Source organism: Cupressus sempervirens, chromosome 8, assembly GCF_028749045.1.
Source record: "Cupressus sempervirens isolate cs-2001-9-10 chromosome 8, ASM2874904v1, whole genome shotgun sequence".
Classification (NCBI taxonomy): Eukaryota; Viridiplantae; Streptophyta; class Pinopsida; order Cupressales; family Cupressaceae; genus Cupressus; species Cupressus sempervirens.
In genome coordinates, this window is record NC_143125.1 from 378,887,592 (window position 1) to 378,908,840 (window position 21,249).

The following is a 21,249-nucleotide window of genomic DNA, read 5'->3' on the forward strand; positions in this document are numbered from 1 at the left end:
TTGAAGTTGACAGTCCATTCAATTTCTTCTTTGGTCGATGAGACCATTAGTAGACCACTGTTAGGCAGTTTTATCTATCTTGTTCCTACCAAGCTAGACTTGGGTTTTGCAGATATTTTTCTTCCTCATTTGATGTCCAATATAAAGACTGAGCATAAGCTTGCAGAAAAACTAACTTTGAAATATCTTGAAGGTATTCTCACTTTTGGCATGTTGATGAATTTCACTTGAATAGTTATACAGATGCAAAGTGGCAGGTTCCAGTGATGATTTTTAATTAACTACTGGATATGTGTTGTCACTTGTTTCTAAAACTATTTCTTAGCAAAGCAAATCACAACACAGTATTGCACTTTCATCTATAAAAGCATAATATAAAGTGGCATATAGTGCAGTTTTATGAAGTTGTTTGGTCACATCAAGTTCTCCATGACCTTATGTCTCTATTGCTGGTTTGGATACGGGGACGAGATTCATTCAAGAATTTTTTGGGGTGGGTTTGAATTCGTTTTGGGTTTGTCCGTACAAAAACTTATGTTTTATATATGTATGTATCATGTGTATATGTATGCAGCAGAAAATAAGTTCATACACCACTATGCTAATAGTAAATCAACAGAGCAATATACACCACCATATATATATATATATATACACATATATTAGTGTTTTAGTCCAAATAGCATATGTTTTCTCTTTGTAGCCTCTTTTGTGGTCTATTTAGGGTTGGAGGATTGGATTGACTAAGATGGGCCTATAAAGCCTTTAACAAAGTAAAAAAATCTCTTCTTTTGGTAAAATTCAGCTTGGGCCCTGCTTGGAGATTTGGCAATTTGCCATAGAAACTGCAAAATTTGTGTCAGGTTCCTCTAACAGAATTTGAACAGACTTTTGCAAGAATATGATAATGACCAAACTTTTGCAAGAATGGGACCAAACTTTGGGCTTGCCAAGGAAGAATTTGGTAACATAGCCTTATGTAGATCAACATGAGCCAACATCTATTCTCTGTGACAATAAGAGCATAATGTCCGCTATTAGGCTTAGGCTTAGTCATTATCAGTTTAACCCATATTTAATGTTAATGTGCCAAGCTAAATGGATAAAGATATAATGATTAGTCTAAGACAATCAAAGCAAGAAAAAATATTTATTCATCTCATTAGACGCTTTCTCTCTATACACACACACACACACACACACACATACATCCATATTGATCTTATTACTATTTTAATCTGATGAAAGAAGGATTACACATATATCCAAGGTGCGTAGAGACCAATTACAATAGGCTCCGCCAAAGTTTACAAGTCCAAGCCTATTTGGCATGTGCCCTCAAGGCTTCCAAGATGTTGACCCCTACCCTTCCTTAGGAATAATACTGCTTATTGGATTTAGGCAAGCCCCTCCTTTGAAATGTTTAGCCTCTCTCTTCTCATGCAAAAGTAGTAAGACTAAATATGGTTTTATACATACCTCTTGAGTACTCATTTATATTCCTTATTCATCTCTTCCTTAGGAAGATCTCAAACATATCTCCCCTACCGTATCTGATATATAATATAGGCTAATACTTTCTTTGTAAGATTTGGCGAATTTTCAGCAACATATTCGAAATTCGGCAAATGTGAAGAAAGATAATAAAAGTCGTATCAAATTTGCTGGAGTATGAAGAAGAATTTTCTACAGCTGCTGCTAGTTGAAAAGGAAACATCTACAACTGGGTTTAGGGCATAAGAGAACTGTTGTGTTCTGAATCTGTCCATTTAATAATGAGATTTGCTGTGTTTGCAATGTGTTATAATAACACACCCATGTGAATTTCTACAGCTGCAGGTAGTCGGTCTTTACATCTGCTGTTACAAACTGAACAACACCTGTGTAAAGCATTTTGATTTGGACTGCCATGACAAGAAGAACCAACGTATTTGTGTTATTTTTCTATTATATCAGGCTCCCCAAAATCTGCTTTGGTGTATGCCCTATTGTTTGAAGGCAAAAAAGGATTTTATATTTTTATATTGCAAATATTAGAAATTCGCATGTTTTAGTAAATGGTTGGTAAATAGAATTATTTATTTGCATTGTTAAAATGTATATCTTAATTATATTTTCAACTACCAATATTTTAGTGTTTTAATTTTGTGCTTTGTATTTTAAAAAATTGAATTATATATATATACATATAAATATACATATATATATATATATATATATATATATATATATATATATATATATATATATATATATATAAATATGTATACATATACGTATATACGTATATGTATACATATATATACATATATACATACATACATATATATACATACATATATATATATTTAGATATATATATGTATATATATACATATATATATGTATATATATAGATATGTATATATATATATAGATATGTATATATATATATATATATATATATATATATATATATATATATATATATATATATATTTGTAGTAAAATTAAAAAAAATAAGGTTTTAATTTTTTTCACAATAAAATGTAATGATTATTTATTTGGTTTCAAATCTATTAAGTTTTGTAATTATTTTGGATCTTATTGGATATATTATATTTTTTAAAAATAAAATTTATATTTAGGCAAATTTAATGTCGATATTTTTTTCAATTTTTTTTACTATGCCAAACTTTATCCGAATTTTATTGTTGCTGAACTTGAACTTGAATTCGAACTTTGTGACTTAGTATATATGCGTATGTATGTATGCATGTATGCATCTATTTATGTATGTATGTACGCACGTATATATATATCTGTGTGTGTGTGTACAAATATAAAATTATGGTTGCATTATATATATATATATATATATATATATATATATATATATATATATATACATATACATATACATATACATATATACATAAATATACACCTTAAGCCTTATTTACTATTACCCTATGCTTACAGCATAGTCAATGAGTTGTTTAGAGTTTCCATTATTATTATACCCTTATCCTATTCTTCTTATCCGTTCCTTGTGAAGAGTAACATTTATATTTTATAATCCTCATTCTTTTTCTTGCACACCCTTCCCAATCGTCCACAATCTTCATTTACATCTTTACCTATTGAGGCGACTTCATGGAATGATGCATCTATTTCCAAAGTGAGATGACTCTAAATTAAAGGTACAGCTCCTTTGCAGCCTTTAAATGACAGGTTTTGTCTGTACATGGGAGCACTGCCTTGTCCAATAGAATCGCTGTCTAATGAAATGAGATTATTTTCTTGAACAGAATCATATCTCATATAAATTACTCTCAATCATATGAGATTTTCTCTGAAATTAAATTGCTGCACATGTAAATTGTATGCCTTATCTAATTGCCTCTTTAACTAATATAATCACTTGCCATTTAATGAGTGTCTTTTATTCAATCACAATTCCACTTCATTATTGTTGCTGTTTTTTCTTTGTCATTGTGATTGCTATATTTCCTATGGAGTCTTCCTAATTCTGACTTAGCATCATTTTGTTTGATGCAAGTATAAGGAACCAATTCTGGCATTGTTTTTCGTGTTGTGCGGGTTGTCTATTGAAGGCATTGACTTCCTTTAGGAGAAATGATATTAGTTTTTATTTTCATGACATATTTGATTGGGGAACAGTTGCTGACAATTTGTAGCATTTGTTTCTCAGGAAATTACACAGAGCTTGTAAAAATAAAAACTTTTAATCTGTCTGAAAATTACTTTATTTAATATCTGTTCAAATATTGCTTTATCCACTATGTGATTGGGCTATGATCTCTAAAACCATATCAGTTATGTTTATCAGTCAAGTATGTATGTCTTTTTAGATACTTAAATATTATTACATCTTTGTCTTTTTAGAAATTTTTACATAACAGTATTTGTCAATGTATTTATTTACTTTATATTTTGATTCCTGTACTATTATTATTTTATCAAATCTTATTTTGAAAAGAGAATATCACACAGAGTGTTCTGAAAATAGTTAAGAATACATTTTATCATGCCTGCACCAAACATACTGAGATTATCAGCATTATATGAGGCAGCTTATGACCCACAGCGCTGTTTGTCTTCAATATTGTCTTACAGTTGAACAAGTCGCTGATATTTGTTGAAGCCATTTGGTCAGCTAAAACTTGTAAAATTTAGGGACAAGCTAGGTGTTCTTTCAGGATTTATCATTCAGGGAGGGGTGTTCTTGTCTGTTTGTACTGTGAGTGAGCTATATTCTTCTGTGTGCTCAAATTATTGTAATGGAAAAATGTGTTAGGTTTGTCATTAAATTAGGGTGTTGCTATATTTTTTAAATGTTCACACAATAATATGTTATAGGCTTTTCATTATTATGTGGACCTGTATAGTATATTAGTTCTGTATATGTGTTTGTTGAGTTATTAACAATTCATTTATTATTTAGAGGATTTCTTTCGTCTGGAATAAGATTTTAAAATCATATAAATATGTAACTTAATATTATAAGTTGGACCATAATACATTTATATGTGCTTTCAAGTTTATCAGCAGCTAATAATCTGAAAATAGATCATAATTAATCAACAGAGATATAATCAACCAGTTGTGTATAAACCTGTTGCAGATGTCATTTGGTCTTCATAGGCGTCTTATTAAATTTTCGAATATAATATAGGTTATAGCAACAGCCAAGTATTTAATGGGATCTCTTGACACAGTGCAGAATCTCTTAGCGATCACCTAATGTTATTCTTCCACCTTTTGTAGTGCATATCATGTTTAGATATATTTGTAACTTATTCTGTAAATGTTATTGTTCTAGCTATATTGATTTCTATCAAGGGATTAGCTTCGTTCCCAAATTCTTATTGTATGATTAGGTTTCTATGATATTCTTGTGTTCACAAGATAGGAAATTTATTAGTAGCCACCTTATTGAAGATGATTTTATCTTTCCATTGAATATATTTTCAACTTGACTTCACTGATGGGTAGATCCTTGTTTGATATATTTGTTCTAGAATAGTTATGTGTTTATAGCTCTTTGCATTCAAGATTTTGTTAAATGAGTTTTTATTCATATGATATCATGTCTATACAGGTACGGGCTATGTTTAGAATTTATGTGGACAGATCGAAGGCAGCTAAAAATCGATCTGAATCTGTGAGGGAGCTGAAGAAGATGGTTCATTTCAATGATAAATTAGTCACTGTATTGCTTGCAGATATAAAAGGGGATCCCCCTGTTGTGTCTCCTGAATCACCAAAGGAAGAGCCTAAAAAGGAAAAGGATGATGAATTTAGAGAAAAACTCAATATGCCTCGTCAGATAATAAAAGAGTACAAGCCAAGGGAACAGATGCAAACTGAGATCACTTTAAAGGATGATCTTTCTCACAGGGAAAGAAGTGACCTATATCGGACCTATTTCAATTATTGCATTAGTGGTCAGTCTATTGGTAGGAAGTTTGGAATGCGGGTAAGGACAATGGTGGATAAGACGGAGTTTTTAATACTGAATCAGCTGAGAGAAATATTGGGTTTGACTCCCGAAGAGGCTCGTGGTGCACAAATAAGCTATTCTGAACAAGCTTTCAGAAAGAAAGCTCAAGTCATTTTGGCAGATGGACAGCTTTCAAAGGAAAGGATGGAAAAGCTAAATGAACTTCAGAAAAAGCTTGAACTTCCTTCAGAGTCAGCACAAAAGATTATCAAAAGTATAACCAAGACAAAGATAAGTGATGCCATAGATGCAGCTTTGAGCCAGGGGAAAATAACAATTGAACAAATTAGGAAATTGAGAGAAGCGAATGTGGAGATGGATGAAGTGATTTCACAAGGGGTCAGGGAAAATGTTTTCAAGAAAACCATTGATGAAATATTTTCTTCGGGGACTGGAGATTTCAATGAAAAAGATGTTTATGAGAGAATTCCAGAAGACCTTGGAATAGATGCTGGTAAATGTAAGAAATTTGTACAAGACTGTGCTAAAGAAAGATTATCAAACTGTTTAGTGCAAGCTGTAGCATTTCTCCGGCAAAAAAATTCATCTGGAGTGGTAAGCAATTAAAAACCTTTGCTAACTTCTTTTGTTCAATATTAATGCAAGATTTTATTCATGAGAGACCATTATTTCTACTTAACTTGATAATCAGAGAAAATTATATTCATCATTTTGACTATAACATATCTGTTCGGTAGATTTTTTGTGGTAATATTAGATGTGATACAGCTTTTAGTCATTTACCAACTTTCAATTGACATCTAACATTGTGATTTATGCTTCTGAAGGTTTCGTCTCTCAATAACTTGCTGGCATGTGACAAGGCTTCACCTGGTGAACCTTTATCATGGTCCATAGAAGAAGAGATTGCTGATCTTTTCTGTACCTACCTTAAGGGAAGCCCTTCAAAAGAGAACATTGATCACTTGCAGTATCTATTGAGTATTGATGAATCTACTGCTTTCTCATTGAAAGATTCCGTGAAGACTGGTGCATTCAGCTTAGGAGCAGAAGAGGAAGAATTTGTATTCTAACTTGAATGCAGTTTTTAATGTTCATTATGCTTCTTTTAGTTGGGAGGTGTAATCGGCTTCACAACGTAGGTATTACATGATCATAATAATCATTTGGGGAGAAGACAACTCTATTGGATACTATTATCTTTTGTTTCTATTACTTCGATAATAGAACAGGGTGTACTTAAGCCTCTATTATGAATAATAGATCACTGTACTAGCATCCTTGTATTTTTCTTCCTGAATGTTTTATTGTCTTGGGGTCAACTAGGCACAACATCAAGGAATTTTTGGTTGGAGTTGAAGGTTCTTGTAGCAGCAATTTTGGTCAGACTTTTCTGTTTCATTGTAGACGGTTACGTCAGCATTGTGAAATAATACATCACTTTCTTTGTGACAGTTCTGTTGCTAATTGCAGCACCCACCTTTTCCTCAGTTTTCTATTAACAGAACCAATAAGTTTCATTATTCTTTTGGTTGTATTTAGCTTTTTGATATTTTTTGTTTGGTTCTTTAGAGAAACTCTGATTCCTCCAGGAAAGCACTGGGGTTAGGTAGTTTGATGAACTGTGTGGCACTGAATCAATAATCTGTAATCAAAGAGAAATTAATATAATTCAACATTTCAAAAACTTTTATGCTTAGTGCATGTCTGAATGGGTGCATTAAAGGTTTAATCTTTTGACATCTCAAAGTTTTGTTCGGGATCATTACAATTGATACTTCGTTACTGACATGGATGAAGGATGAATGATCTTGATTCTTAAGGCATAAAAGTTTAAAACCAATGAAATACTAAAATTGAAAAAGTTTAAACTGTTATAACAGAGGATAACATTCTAAAGTTTTGTTCACAACAGAGGATAACATCCTAAAATTAAAAAAATCAGTCAAAGATGACCACACAGTGGGGTGCACAATACAGAGCATCAATACATGATACATACCAGAGAACAAGCTCCGACAAAACCTCTAAAATGTCCCGAAAGGAATATAAGGAGCAATCCAAAAGGGAAGAGTCAGAAATAATGTCCAGCCAAAGTAGAGCAACAAGAACATAGAAAATAAAAATATATTGATCATACAAGCCTACCGAAATGCCAGGACAATGTCAGTAAACCCAAACCTTAAAATTAAGCATAAAGGGCACAATGTTCAGAGGAATGCTCTTCCACATTTCCTTGCTATGCCAAATACCTGTTAGAAAAACCATCAGCTTCCACGTTCATTTCTTTGTACACATGATGGAAAGATATACTATTAAACACCAATAAAGCCAGCTGAATTTCCTCATAGATAGGGCTGAACAAATAAATATCCTGGCTGCATAACTCATTCATCAAATTAATCACGAGCAATCTGGATTTTGGCATGGTTATTTTTGCCTTTGCTCGTATCAATTTCAACTTTATAACATGTGCTTCATTTAGGAAAATCACATCCCAAACACCTCATACTGGTTGGTCATTATTACAGGGCCAATCAAAATAAGGCCAAGCTCCACTTTTGTTATTCTTCTCAACATAAATCTGGCCTAGAGGTTTTTCCCTTTATACTTTGGTTGTAACCATAAAGAATGGACATTGTCTGCACGGCAAATTGAAAGGGTGAAACACCTGTCTGAAAAAACTAAAGAGCATTGCAAGCTAAGTGTATGGCCAAGCATATTTCCCATGCGTGATCCTTAAGAGAGCTATAAATTCCTTAAAATGGGATTGTTTCACCATTTGTTCAAACATTTATCTATATAATCTCCTCTGCAAACCTCCCAAAAACTATAAGCTGAAGTGAATACTTTAAATACTTGACCAGTGAAGGGACAAAATGTGAAAAGATGTAAAATGAATTGTTCATATTCCTTGTAGAGTATATACCATTATGGCCAATGTGATACCTCTCTTTTGATGCACAAAATAGGTACTTTATTTTCAAGAGCCAACAACATAAAAAAATACTTTTCATGGACAATGAATTTGCATATTCTGCGATCAATTAACATCCCCTATGCCATCAACAGTACTTGAAACTTCCAGCTTCTTTTCCAAACTAGCTCATTTTGAGCCTTTTTGTTTCTCATGCGATATCGTCCAGGATGTGATATAGTTCTATCAATCATGTCCTTTTACCTTCCATCTTAATCGAATGTTAATTTTCATTGACATCTCCAAGTTATTGTTAACTTTGGGTAGGCTATTTGACTTCGAAAGAATAGAACATATCTACATAGAAATCTCAAAATTAAACCTTGAAATCAACTTTGAATATTCTCTGCAGCCCATCCATTTGTTTGCATAAATACTATGTTTTCTTGGTCTCCATGCTTGACACAAATTATTGGCATTGATCAATTGAAGATAAAGCTAAAACTATTGCTGTCTGCGCTATATCAAAATTTTAATGGATTTATATCCCAATCTTCCGAGGGGTCGACTGAGATATTTTAAGATTATAACCTAGAATTGACGACTGACATATAACAGCAATCAAGCTCCAATCACTTAATTTCCCAAACCTTTTACTTGCTTAAAATGTTCTAAATCTCAATCCACCTCAAACTTGTAAAATAGCAATGTATTGTTATTTAATTGGAGCAATTCCATTTTCCTTTTTTCTTTTAAGACAAATCTTAAGCATGATTTTGGAATATTATTAAGGACTTGTTTTGCACCTTGTGACTTGTCTATTTTATTCGAGAGATACTTAATACTCTTATTATATGTACCGTGAGATGATTTGAGGGTTAGATGTTATACTTTGATTTTAGAAACATAGATGCTTTACTGCTATGCTGTTTAGTTTATCATATTTGCATGTTGATGCCATTTTGAGATGATAGTGGGTCTATGATGATATCTAATTATCTGGTATTTGGACATATTTTCTGATTATGTCATGTGGGGTTTTATGTTATGGTTATTTACTTCATTATTGCCTCTTTATGCTTTATGTGAACATGAGTGATGTAAATGAATTAATTAGGTATTTTTAATGCATTATTATTTCATCTATAATATTATATGTAATTGCACTTGATTGTTTGTTTAAGTGTGCAATATTTATATCCCTAGCAGTGGCACATGGAGTTAGTGATTCAGCTATTTATATTTTACCAATGCCATCCATGTATGGTCGACGTATCCTTATTTTAATTGTTTATTTAAACCTTCCAGTGATTGTTAATTTCAAACTCATCTGCATTATGTGATTTAACTAGTGAGTGTGTCTGTGCATTTAGAGGTTCACATTGTCCGAAAAGTTGTTAATGTCTATGATTTTTGGTTTTTGGGCTTTAAATCATATTGAATTTAATTTTTGGCAGTTTTGCCTTAGGTGAATTCCTCTTACGAGGAATAACCTGTTTTCATTTGGGTTGATTCGGAGTTTAGCTAGTCTAATTGGCTATTTTCCTTAATCAATTATTCACTTGAAAAGTGAATAAGTATTGAAAAGGGGATTTGTTTTCTCACTTTCAAATTTTGTAATTTAGAAATTGGAGAGTTTTTCTAAAATCCTCTTTTTGAAGGATTGGTTTTCTGTTTGTTGTGAGAGCTGTGAGTGTGGGATCTTTGCAAGGTCAGTCTCGTTGGATCCGGCTCAGAAAGGCCTTGCTTTGCCGTCACTTTTGACAATATTGGCAAGTTATTTATTTTATCAGGCTGATTTCAGTTTTTGCCCTTTTTGCTAAGTAGGGCTTTCTCGTTTTCTTATTTTTGCTTTGTTTCAACTTCCATTTCTGGCAGCAGTTTGTTAGGAGGCTGAGAACTGGTGTTCCCCTCCATTTTTGTTGGTTCTGCTCGGTTGGTCGGGTATGAACATTTTCCTTGTTTTTGGGATGGGGGTTTGGGGTTTCACACTGTTATGATGTTCATTTTTGCATACAGTGTTCAAAACCAAATATTATTGGATTTTCGGGATTTTTGTGCCCAAACACCAAATGGGTTTAAATTTTTAAAGTTTTTCAAGTTTTAGGGTTTTTACCTCATTTTGTTTGCCACTCTATTTTCTCAAGTTTTTTTGGCATGATGTTGGTCATGGACCTGGATGATCTATTTGGATCTCATTCAACCCATTGTTGCGCTTTTATGTTGCATTGGGATGCATGCTGCATCTCCGAGTCTGTTTTTCAGTTGAGTGATTTCTGCATTGTGTTGTCATCTAGTCCTTGTTTTATGATCTTCGTGATGGTGGTGTGCCACACACGAGTATGTATGCGTACATTTTCTGGGTGACTTGAGAGGCCCGATCTTCCATGGTACTTCCAGATGTTATGATCATTGGGGTTGGGTTGAGAATTTGCATGCTTACGGGCACTCATCGTTGGATGTGCATGGGTAGGGTAGGGTAGCATATGGAGGGGGCTTTTATCTCGTAGCCTAGTGATCATTGTGCTCAGAGGGTTGGCAGAGGAAGTTCTAATTAAGTGATAACTAAATGAAAATATTGGGTGGTAATAAATTTAAGATAATTAAAATTGGATTGTGCACCTTCTATTGGGGAGAGCAACTGCCAATACTAGCTTGGGCTTTTCGATGCCAAGTGACTCTCCATAATGTCAGCCCCTACTTAGTAGCCCATTAAGTGTCTGACTAAGACTTGTAGTTTATGCATTGTCTATGTTCTTGGTTTCAATCATCATACTGTCTAGTGTGAGCATTAGCCATGAACGTTTGCTTTATGTGTGTGTGTGGTTGGATCATTATCTCCATTAACACGGTGGGAGTGGACCTACAGGTTCCACATGGTTGGGAGTTGTAGCTACCTATACCACTAGTGGAGACCAATGTATAGAGACAATCTACTGTCCTAGTGCGACTGTTGCTGGATGTTTTCACTTGGTACTTTGGGTTTCAGAGTAGGCTTTCTTGTGATTTATGCTTTCATTGGAATGCTTTTATATCATGTTTAGAGGATGTTAGTTTATTGATGCATTTCCTTATTATGTTGATTAGCATATGATAGATGATGTGATATGCTTTGTATATTGGAGAGACAATAAGAAGGTTGGTTGCTAGCTCCTATCGAGCCATGCAGAACATAGTAAGGTTAAGGATCGAAGGTCCCACACTGGAAACTCAAGACCGGGACAGTCAGAAATATGGGAGCCTAAACCGCTGTCTGAATAGCCTTCGGTTGGCACAGTGGGTTTTGGGGGAGAATAGGGTAACAACAATCAGAATATCATGGGGGTGTTGATGCCAATGCTTTAGGAGATTCTTTCTCGATTAGGCCCTCGTATTGAGGAGCACCAATAGGACCATAATATCATGGGGGCGTTGGAGTACTATTTCAACCCAAGGAACTTCTTCTCATATTGATCTACTATCATAAAGCCTTGCCTAAGCTCACAAAATTCATCAATGCGAACCTCACGGTACTGTGGTGATACAAATTTGTCTCTAAACCTCTCCTCGAAGATCTCTCAGGTGAGATCTACTACACTGATTTGGAGCTTGTCACACTCTGAATCCCACCAAATGGAACCATGTTCCCTTAGTTGTGTGACCATGCAATGGGCCTTTATGTTGCCCCCATAAGGTAGTAAGGAGAAACAATGCTCCATATCAAGCAACAAGTCTCAGCCTTGAGTCCTATCCCCTGGCCATCAAACAATGGTGGTTTGGACATCTGAAGTTCTTGCATCATTTCAACCTAAGTGAAATCATCATCATCCTAACCACAGCCCCCCATCGATGCCTTCTTCTACTGGGTGGTGTACGAGCACATTCCCATTCATGCTCCTCTCTATGCTCTGACTGATGGTATCCTCCATGATGAGACCCCTCTTCCTGATTATGGTCCTATTGGTGCTCCTCAATACGAGGGCCTAATCGAGAAAGAATCTCCTAAAGCATTGGCATCAACACCCCCATGATATTCTGATTGTTGGCATTAACTATAACACAAAACCCATTTACTATTCATAGTGACAAATTACTACCAGTTCTTCATTAGTATCTCCATTTTCCTCCTTTTCGCCTTGAGATGTGGAACTGGCCTTCTTCGCAATCTTTGGGAAGCTAGATATTTTTATTCTCAAAAGTTGAAAGCTTAAGGCTTTGAAATCCTTGTCAATTGTAATAGGAGGAGCTTCTACTTTATCTTTTTTGAATAGTGGCAGAAGCCAAAAATTATTCTTTTCTATAATGATGTTGTAGCTATTTCTAATTGAACGGTTGACCATTTCGATGATCTTTAACCTCAGAATAACATGTGATGAGATTGTAGCTGATTCATAGTCAAAGTTAGACTAATTTGGCAACTCATAACATTAGAATGGTGTGTAATAACATTTTCAAAAATGAGATATCACCAAAAAGTTGGAGAAAGCATGCATTATAGAGGTTATTTTCTAGATTTTTTCTCTCATTCATTTTGTATCAGAAATTGAATTTTTGGCCATTGTGAACCTATTAAGCATTATAACTCGAAAAAAGCTTTGTAAACACACTAAAATATAATATCTTGGGAGGTGATTTCTGACCTACTAAATTTGCGTGGGGGTTTGTTTTGGGAAGGGGGGGGGGGGGGGGGGCGGGGACGGGGGGTTACTCTTGTGTTTTTTTCAATTGTATTGGTTCTTTTTATGTGCTAGTAGAATGTACAACTCTCAAATTGAACTCCTACCTCCATATAACAACACATCGCTTGATGAGAAAATGAACAAAGGATTCCATTTCTGGCTAAATTTTGTCAGAAGTCTTTTGATCTCTGATAGTTAAAATTGGATGCCTAGGAATCTTAGCTAGCTTAAGACTACCTATTAGCCAATCCATGTACATTTATGGTTATGGGATTTCCATATGATAGTTTATACTAAAGACCACTTGATGCAAACCTTTATGCTAGGTTGGAGCAAAAATAGCTTCATACAGTTTCATAGTATTTGACTGATTTATACTCACTTTCAAAGAAACAACTATGAAACAACCCACAATATCACTATTTGTCCACCAAGAATTATTATAATTGAAGTGTTCTTCTCTTAGGATTCTACCTACAACAAATGATACCATATCTTCCTTATTAAGTAAAATACTATTCCATCTCTCTAGCTTGATTGAGCCCAAGAATGCCATTGTTCTATATTCATGAGTATGGATTAGTATGATGCTAGTATCCATGATAAGGGGATAACCGCTGCCACCGAAGGGGAAGAAAATAGGATGAAACACCAGAGATATCATAAACCATCACCACATACAAGACATGAAAGACAAGAAATGCTAGAAATTAAATCCTTAAGATCTCTTAAGATTTTGCTTTATCTACTTTATCGTAGGCTTTTTGAATGTCTAGTTTCATTAGTATGCATGATTCTTTGTTATATTGAACTGCGCATATTAATTCTTGAATTATAATTATATCATCAAATATTGACCTATTTTGTACAAAACCCATTTGTTCTTCGGAGATTAGTTTAGGAATGAATTGTTGAATTATACTAGCTAAGGTTTTTTATAATATTTTATAGATAGTATTACAGAGTGCTATTGGTCTAAAGTTAGCGAGGGATTCATAATTGGTTTTTTTGAGAACAAGAGATAGAAAGGTATTATCGATTTCTTCTAAGAGGGAACCTAAATTTCTGGTTGCTTCAATTGCTTCCCATAAGTCTTCTCCTATTATTACAACATTTTTGAAAAAAAAGGGTTGAAAGTCCTAGGGATTTTTCTAGATTAAGTTGAAAAAGAGCCTCTTTAATTTCTTCTTTTAAATTTTTTTTATTTAAGAATTTACTGTCATATGCTACTAGAGTTTTTGGAATTGGTTTTAACATCTTGGTTTGAGCTCTTAAATTTGATGACTCTAAATTGTTTAGTATATTAGAGACTTTTTTTACAAAGGTTTATTAAATTTGTTTAGAACTATTAGTTATTCTTCCTAATTGATCCTTAATTTTTGTAATTTTGTTTATATAATTCCTTTTACTTATCATACTACTATGGAAGAATTTTGTATTTCTATCGTCTTCTTGTAGCCATATGTTTTCAAATATTTCTTCCTTTGCTAGAATTATTTCCTATTTGGCCAAAAGCTTTTTTTCTTTATTATATTTATCATTATCCATACCCACCCAAATGATTTCTTCATTTAATTTTTCTAGGTCATTTTCATTTTCTATTTTTCCTTCAAAAATATTGTTGAAGTGTTCTTTATTCAAGTTCTTTATTTTCCTTTTTAAGGATTCTAATTTTGATATGAAACATAACATTTTGGATCCTTGAAATGCTTCTTCATTCCACCATTGTTTTATTTTATCTAAGTGTTTTATTATCTGGGAACCACATTTTTTCACATTTAAAATGACTATTTAATGGTCCTTGAGGATCTCTTATTTCTATTCTAACCAGAAAATAATTTGAGCATACTTAAGTGAGTATGTTTGAGCTTAGGGGACAACCAAAAGAGATTAAATTTCCTTTAAAGAAAAACCTATCTAATTTTTTAGCTATAAAATTAAAGTCTAGACGTTTGTTGTTCCAAGTATATATACTATTAGATAAAGGAATATCAAGTAGATTATTTTTATCAAACCATTCATTAAAGTCAATCATTACTTGATTTTTTTTTGATAGTCCCTTAAGGTTTAAGGATTGCGTTGAAGTTTCCACCTATTGGAAAATGTTTTGAAGGTTTTGATTCCAAAAAGGAACTTTTCTCATTCCAAGTTTCTTTTTTACATGAAGTGGGAAGAGGATCGTATACATTTATAATTCTAAAATGTATATAATTCTTATAACTTTTGATTGACACTCCCATACAATTTTCACTGGATATAAGTGGAGATAAATTGATTCGCCTAGGATCCCATAGGATACCAATGCTTCTTGAGGCTCCATTTGATTCAAATAAGTCCATTTTCCATATTCCTAATTGTTTTAAATTTTTTTCTCCTTCTTATTATTTTTGAATCAAATAAAGTTAAATTTCTTTTCAAGATTCTTTTTTATTGGCAGCATTTAACCCACTGATATCCCAAGTTGTTATCTTCATGAAATTGTTAGGTTATTTTTCCCATTCTAATAGAAGAGTACTAATCTTTTTCTGGTTCTCTGCTTGACTTGTACGTACTCTAAGTTCAGCTAATATTTCCTTCCTCTTTTCCTTTCAATTTTACCATTGCTAGGATTTTCTAAACCAATTAAATTAGCTTCTATTCCAAGCTTATCTATATATTTTTTTCTACATTTTGGATACTATTTTTGAACAAAATTTCTACTTCTTTATCTAAATAATCTTCTTCTAATTCTTTCAAAATTTTGAAACTAATATGGTTATCTTTGTTATCTTTCTTTTTTAGATTTTCCTTTTGAGGTTTTTCTAATTCTACTTCTAGATACTGAATTCTTCCCAATAGGTTTTCGATTTTGTCTGTTCTAGTGAGTTTGGAGGAATTTTAGATTCTCTAAGGAAGTTTTTTTGTCTCTAAAGGAAGTATAAAAGTTGGTGCTTGATTTTCATCATAATTTGTATGATTTTATTAGATACTTCTTGATTTTTTGTTATTGATTCTATGATAATTTTGGTTTACTATTATTATTAGATGCTAACTTTTCAGATTCTAGAATATTTCTTTGAATTTGAGGAGAATGAATTTCATCTATGGGAATTTGTTTGTTTTCTAATTCTATTTTTTTTTCTATTAGCCATGTTTTTTTTCTCTTTTTGGACTTAATTTATATTTTTGTCCACATTCTGTATCATCTTCTTTAGCTGGTATGATCCTTTGTTGCATTTATGAGTCTAGATGCTTTAGCTTAATTTCTTCTTGGAAGGATTGGTTTTTGTTAAGAGGTGTTTGCCAAAATTTTGTTAAATTTTGTTTTTTGTTATTGTCTTTGGATAAAAGGTTGGTATGATTTAGATTTTGTTTAAGTTCAAGATTTTTGAAGCTATTAGTATATTAGAGTCTTTATTTTAGGCAATATTAAGGGTCTCATCATTTTAAGGAGATTCCAAGGTTTTATTTTGAGGAAATTTATTATTAGATTTGTATTCCTTATTTTTAGGGAGATTCTTAGTCTTTATTTTATTTTTTTCGTTTTTTCCTTTTTTCTTTTGTTTATTTTTCTTAGATGTTTTATCTTTAATCAAAGTTCTTAAGTAAGTATTATTGTTCAAATTATTGCTTACTTCTAGGTTTGGAGAATTAATAAATTACTCTTTTTGATCTATATTAATTAATATATTATCTAAATTTTCAAGTATACCAGGAATAATTTTCTCGTTCTTGTTTGCATTCGTGTGAGGATTATATTCTTTTTCCCATATAATAAGTTGATCACATATATCATTATGAATTAACATCATTTCTTTCAAGAATTTACTATGTAATTTTAGATTATCCCTAATATCATTTAAAAAAGGTTTTGGTTCTTACATAGTTTACATTGTTCTAAATCTTTAATTTTATCTTTGTAAGTGGAAGTGACTAACAAATATATTTGATTTTCATTGTCATTTAATTGTTGAGCCTTGAGCTTACTAGGTTCCAAAATAGAGGATTACAAACTATATTTGAATTAGGGAAATTTTCTAATTCTAATATTTCTCCCTCTTCACTTTCTGAATTTTGAATTGGTTGAAAATAATCTAACTGTTACATTTGAGTTAGATAAACATATTTGGCTGAGATGAGACTGTTATTCTTATTGGTTTGCTATTGAGATTTGATTGATCTAGTGTATAAATTATATTCATCAGTTCTAGAATCTAAATTATAAAATCAATAATTTTGTATTGTCTTTTTATTCATGTAAGATTTTAATAAATAAATTTATCTATAATTAGTAATAATTTTCACTAGATTTAACTATTGGGTTGAATAATTTAGATTTATTAAAATCCTAATTTCATTAGAATATATACCTAAAAAATCACCTAAAGAGTTTCCAATTCTTTTAGAATTTCAGATGGGATTAGTTCAACAGGGAAATTACTAAAACTGATCCAAGTTGGTTTTAACAATTTGTTTATAAAAGTATTATCAAAGTTTGGAACTCAAATATGGAAGATAACACTATAACCATTGAGGAAATGTATTAGTTCTTGTAATACTTTTCCTTTTATTTGTTCATTATTAAGTAGAATAAAAAATATAGAATCAGAGATAGATCTCATACTTTCTTGGTCTTTATATCCTTCTTCAGAGTTGATGTTGATGTTGATGGAGATGGATTCCAGATAACAAATAGCCCATAATTTTCACATTGGCACCATTGCTTCTCTGAATATTGATTACTTATTATTACTGTATTTGTCTCTTCGACTGAAAGGGCATTCGTGTCTGAATTGTTTATTATCTTACTTTCAACTGGTCTCTGAATGTCTTTTAGCTTACCTATAGCCGAACGCTCTTCGGAATGAAGGTTTTGCTTTCTGACTTATTTGTTTTTCCTTCCTTAGAATGTTTTTTTGATGAAGTATGCTTTGACTGGATATTTTTATTACTAAATGTCAAGTTCGATTTTTCTTTCTGTTTTGAAATCCCTTTTTGCCTTATTATATTTCTCTTCCTTTCTTTTCCTGATCTCTTTTTTCCTGATGCCCTAGATTTGGTGGATTTTTTCTTGATAAAATTGGATTTATTTCTTGGTTTTTCCCCAGACAATCGAATGAGGTGAATAGACGGGTATGAAGCTATCATATTCTGTTTTTGAAGAGAAATCTTTGCTTGAATCCATTTAGGTTCATCTTTCTGGGGTATGAAATGATTTTGATATTTATCTATTTGATTAATCTCTAGATATTTATCTGGTTTTTTTGGTGGAGACAAGTGTTCGATGAAATCTTTATAAATCCTTCTGTTCTTTGTTTTTGTGTGGCCAATATGCTAAATTTATTTGAAGTCAGAATCAGAGGGTTTTGGAAGTTCGCATATTTCGTATTCTTTAAGAACTTTCCCTGCTTTTCTTGTTTTAGGGCGTCGACGTGATTCGTTTGATGATATGCAGAGCAGAGCGCCATTTTTAATTTCATAGTAGCATCAATTATTAAATTTCATAAATTTATTTAAATTGATGCATCTTAGCCATATTAGAATAGATGTATTAAACTTATTAAAATTTAATATTTGATGCACACATCAATATAAAATAATATTTATAGAAATTAAATATATGATATCGACTTTTAACATTAGTCCAACTTTTAAATTCCAATAAAAGTATTTTTAAATTTAAAATTATTATTTAAAATTACTTTCTTGCATCTTGGCTGCACTGTATTAGTATTGTTGCTCCACTCTATCTTCTTTATAAATTTAGACATTGAAATATTATATACAATATAATTGTTATCGATAATTAAATTATGATGATATTATTACAACTTTTATCATATAGGTTGACTTAAGGAATTTCACCACACCTACAATAAAAATAACACTGCCTCTCCATTTTGGTTGTGTCACATAGTTTATCCTTGAATAGAAAAAATTAAATAGATTATTTAAATAAGGGATAAATATTGGATAAGTAATGGTACTAGTAGTAATAATAATAATTATTATTTAAATTATTAATTAATTCATGACTCAAATAATATTTTGTATTATTTGAGATATCATTGCGAATACGATATGTAAGCCTCTTGAAGCTAACTCTAACACTCCAGCTTTAGTTAGGGAGGCTTTCATATTAGGTTGAATCATAATGAGCACATCATTAAGGTTTTCCATAAAAATCATAATGAGCGCATCATTAAAGTTCCCCATAAAAATTACAATGAATATAATGTTCTCAAATATCTTGATTCATGTGATATTGAACATTATGTTCTCAAGTATCACTTTTGAACATTATACGTTTATATTTATAATATGTTCTTTGGGTATCACTTAATATGATATTGAACACATGTTACGTTCTCAGATATCACCTCATGTGATATTGAATTTTAGATATCAATCATTATGGAATATTCCTCAAAATCACCTCATATGATATTGAACATATGAAATCTGTCATTATGATATGTTCCTTAGATATCACATTGTGTGTGATATTGAACATAAGATCTTTTCATTATGGTATGTTCCTTGGATATCATATTTTGTGATATTAAATATTTTATATCTATCATTATGAAATGTTCTTTGGATAACACCTTATGTGATATTGAATGTTAGTTATTTGCTATTTTGTTTGAATACCACCTTAAGTGATATTGAACATTAGATATATGTCATTATGTTAAGTTCCTCAGATACAACCTTAGCTGATAGTGGAAAATAGATATTTACCACTATGTTAAGTTCTTAGGATACCACCTTAAGTGATATAGAAAAATAATTATCTACCATTATGTTAAGTTCCTTAGATACCACCTCAAATATATTAAACAATAGATATCTACAATGATGTTGCGTTCTTTAGATATCACTTAAGTGATATTGAACAATAGATATCTACCAAGAAGTCATGTTCTTGTGATATCACTTTAAGTGATATTGAACAATAAACATCTACAATCTTCATAAGTAACATAAATTACTTAATGAGACATCAACCTTCATTGTGATATCATCACCTCACAATGAAGATAATAGTGTACAAGTTTCTTATCATTGTGAGATTGCCACCTCAGAAAGATATTCATGTTATAGGTATAAGGAAATCAATAATTTTTCAATTAGATGTAAAATACATTTGTGTGTGTGTGTGTGTGTGTGTGTGTGTTCATACATACATATATATATATCAATGAGGTAGAGTTTTGATCTCACTTGGGGCTTCGTTCTCTACCATAGCAAACTTACCTCAAAAGTACTCAAAAGTAATTTTGAAGAAAAGCTTGGTGATAATATTTGTGGTTTGTTCTTCAACACTAATGATCTTGTTGCGTAAATAGATTTGTCAATGTGATATACTATCTTCAAAATTAACCTTTTTTTCCCTATGTAATGACAATTGTGCCAATAGTTGGATTCATCTTCATCTTCTCTTTGGAGGGTCAGGCCATGGTAATGGCTCCCACTTTTTGGCCAAGTTTGACAAGTTAGAATATATTTTTTTAACAAAAACTTCTTTTTCAAATGCATATTAGTAAAAAACTGTAAAGAATTTTATGATGATGTAAACTAGTGATTTTTAGCAATTTCTAACTAGTTTCTAAACTTTTTATTTTATTTTTAATAATTTCATTTGAAGTCCATTTTTCGATCTCCTTGAGAAGTGGTTCATATGAAAATTGGCATTTTCAAAGAGTGATGGGCATTTTGATCAACATAACTTTTTTAAAAATATGATAATTACACATTTCTTTCAAGGCTACAATTGTAACATCAATATCTAGAAAGCTTTGTTAGTTTTGTTTAATTTTGTCAAAAAATATAGGTTTTATTTAGTGACAAAGTAACACTAATGATAATTTAGACATAGGTTGCTTTTGATCAATATAACTTGATCTGTATTTTTCGAAATGAATTTTTTCTTGACTTGCTAGAAAGGTAACACACATATTTTTGATGATCATATTTTTAAAAAAAATTATTCTTTACTTTTATATTTTCAAGTGAAGATTTCTAAATAAAATTAAAACTAAAACATCATAATAAATACAATATATGCTAATAATCTATTCATTGGAAAGCTTATTGAAAGGACAACGCTTTACCAAATTTAGTTTCAAAATTTAAACTTATTTGGCCCTTGTTTGAGCCCTCCAAAGGGCAAAAATTGACACAATTCATGAACAAATTTGGAAATTTCTATTTTTAGAGGCTTC

The 21,249-nt window shown here is 31.6% G+C and overlaps 1 protein-coding gene across 1 annotated transcript in view; it reads left to right on the forward strand.

Annotated features, from left to right (window-relative positions):
• Positions 1 to 6,921, forward strand: part of TIC110 (translocon at the inner envelope membrane of chloroplasts 110) — a 180,691-nt gene extending 173,770 nt beyond the window's left edge. The window contains exons 14-15 of the mRNA XM_089797805.1: positions 5,105 to 6,061; positions 6,295 to 6,921. Coding sequence (XP_089653931.1) covers positions 5,105 to 6,061; positions 6,295 to 6,540 — 1,203 coding nt within the window. The 3' untranslated portion in view covers positions 6,541 to 6,921. The remainder of the gene's footprint in view (positions 1 to 5,104; positions 6,062 to 6,294) is intronic.
• The last annotated feature ends 14,328 nt before the right edge of the window (positions 6,922 to 21,249 follow it).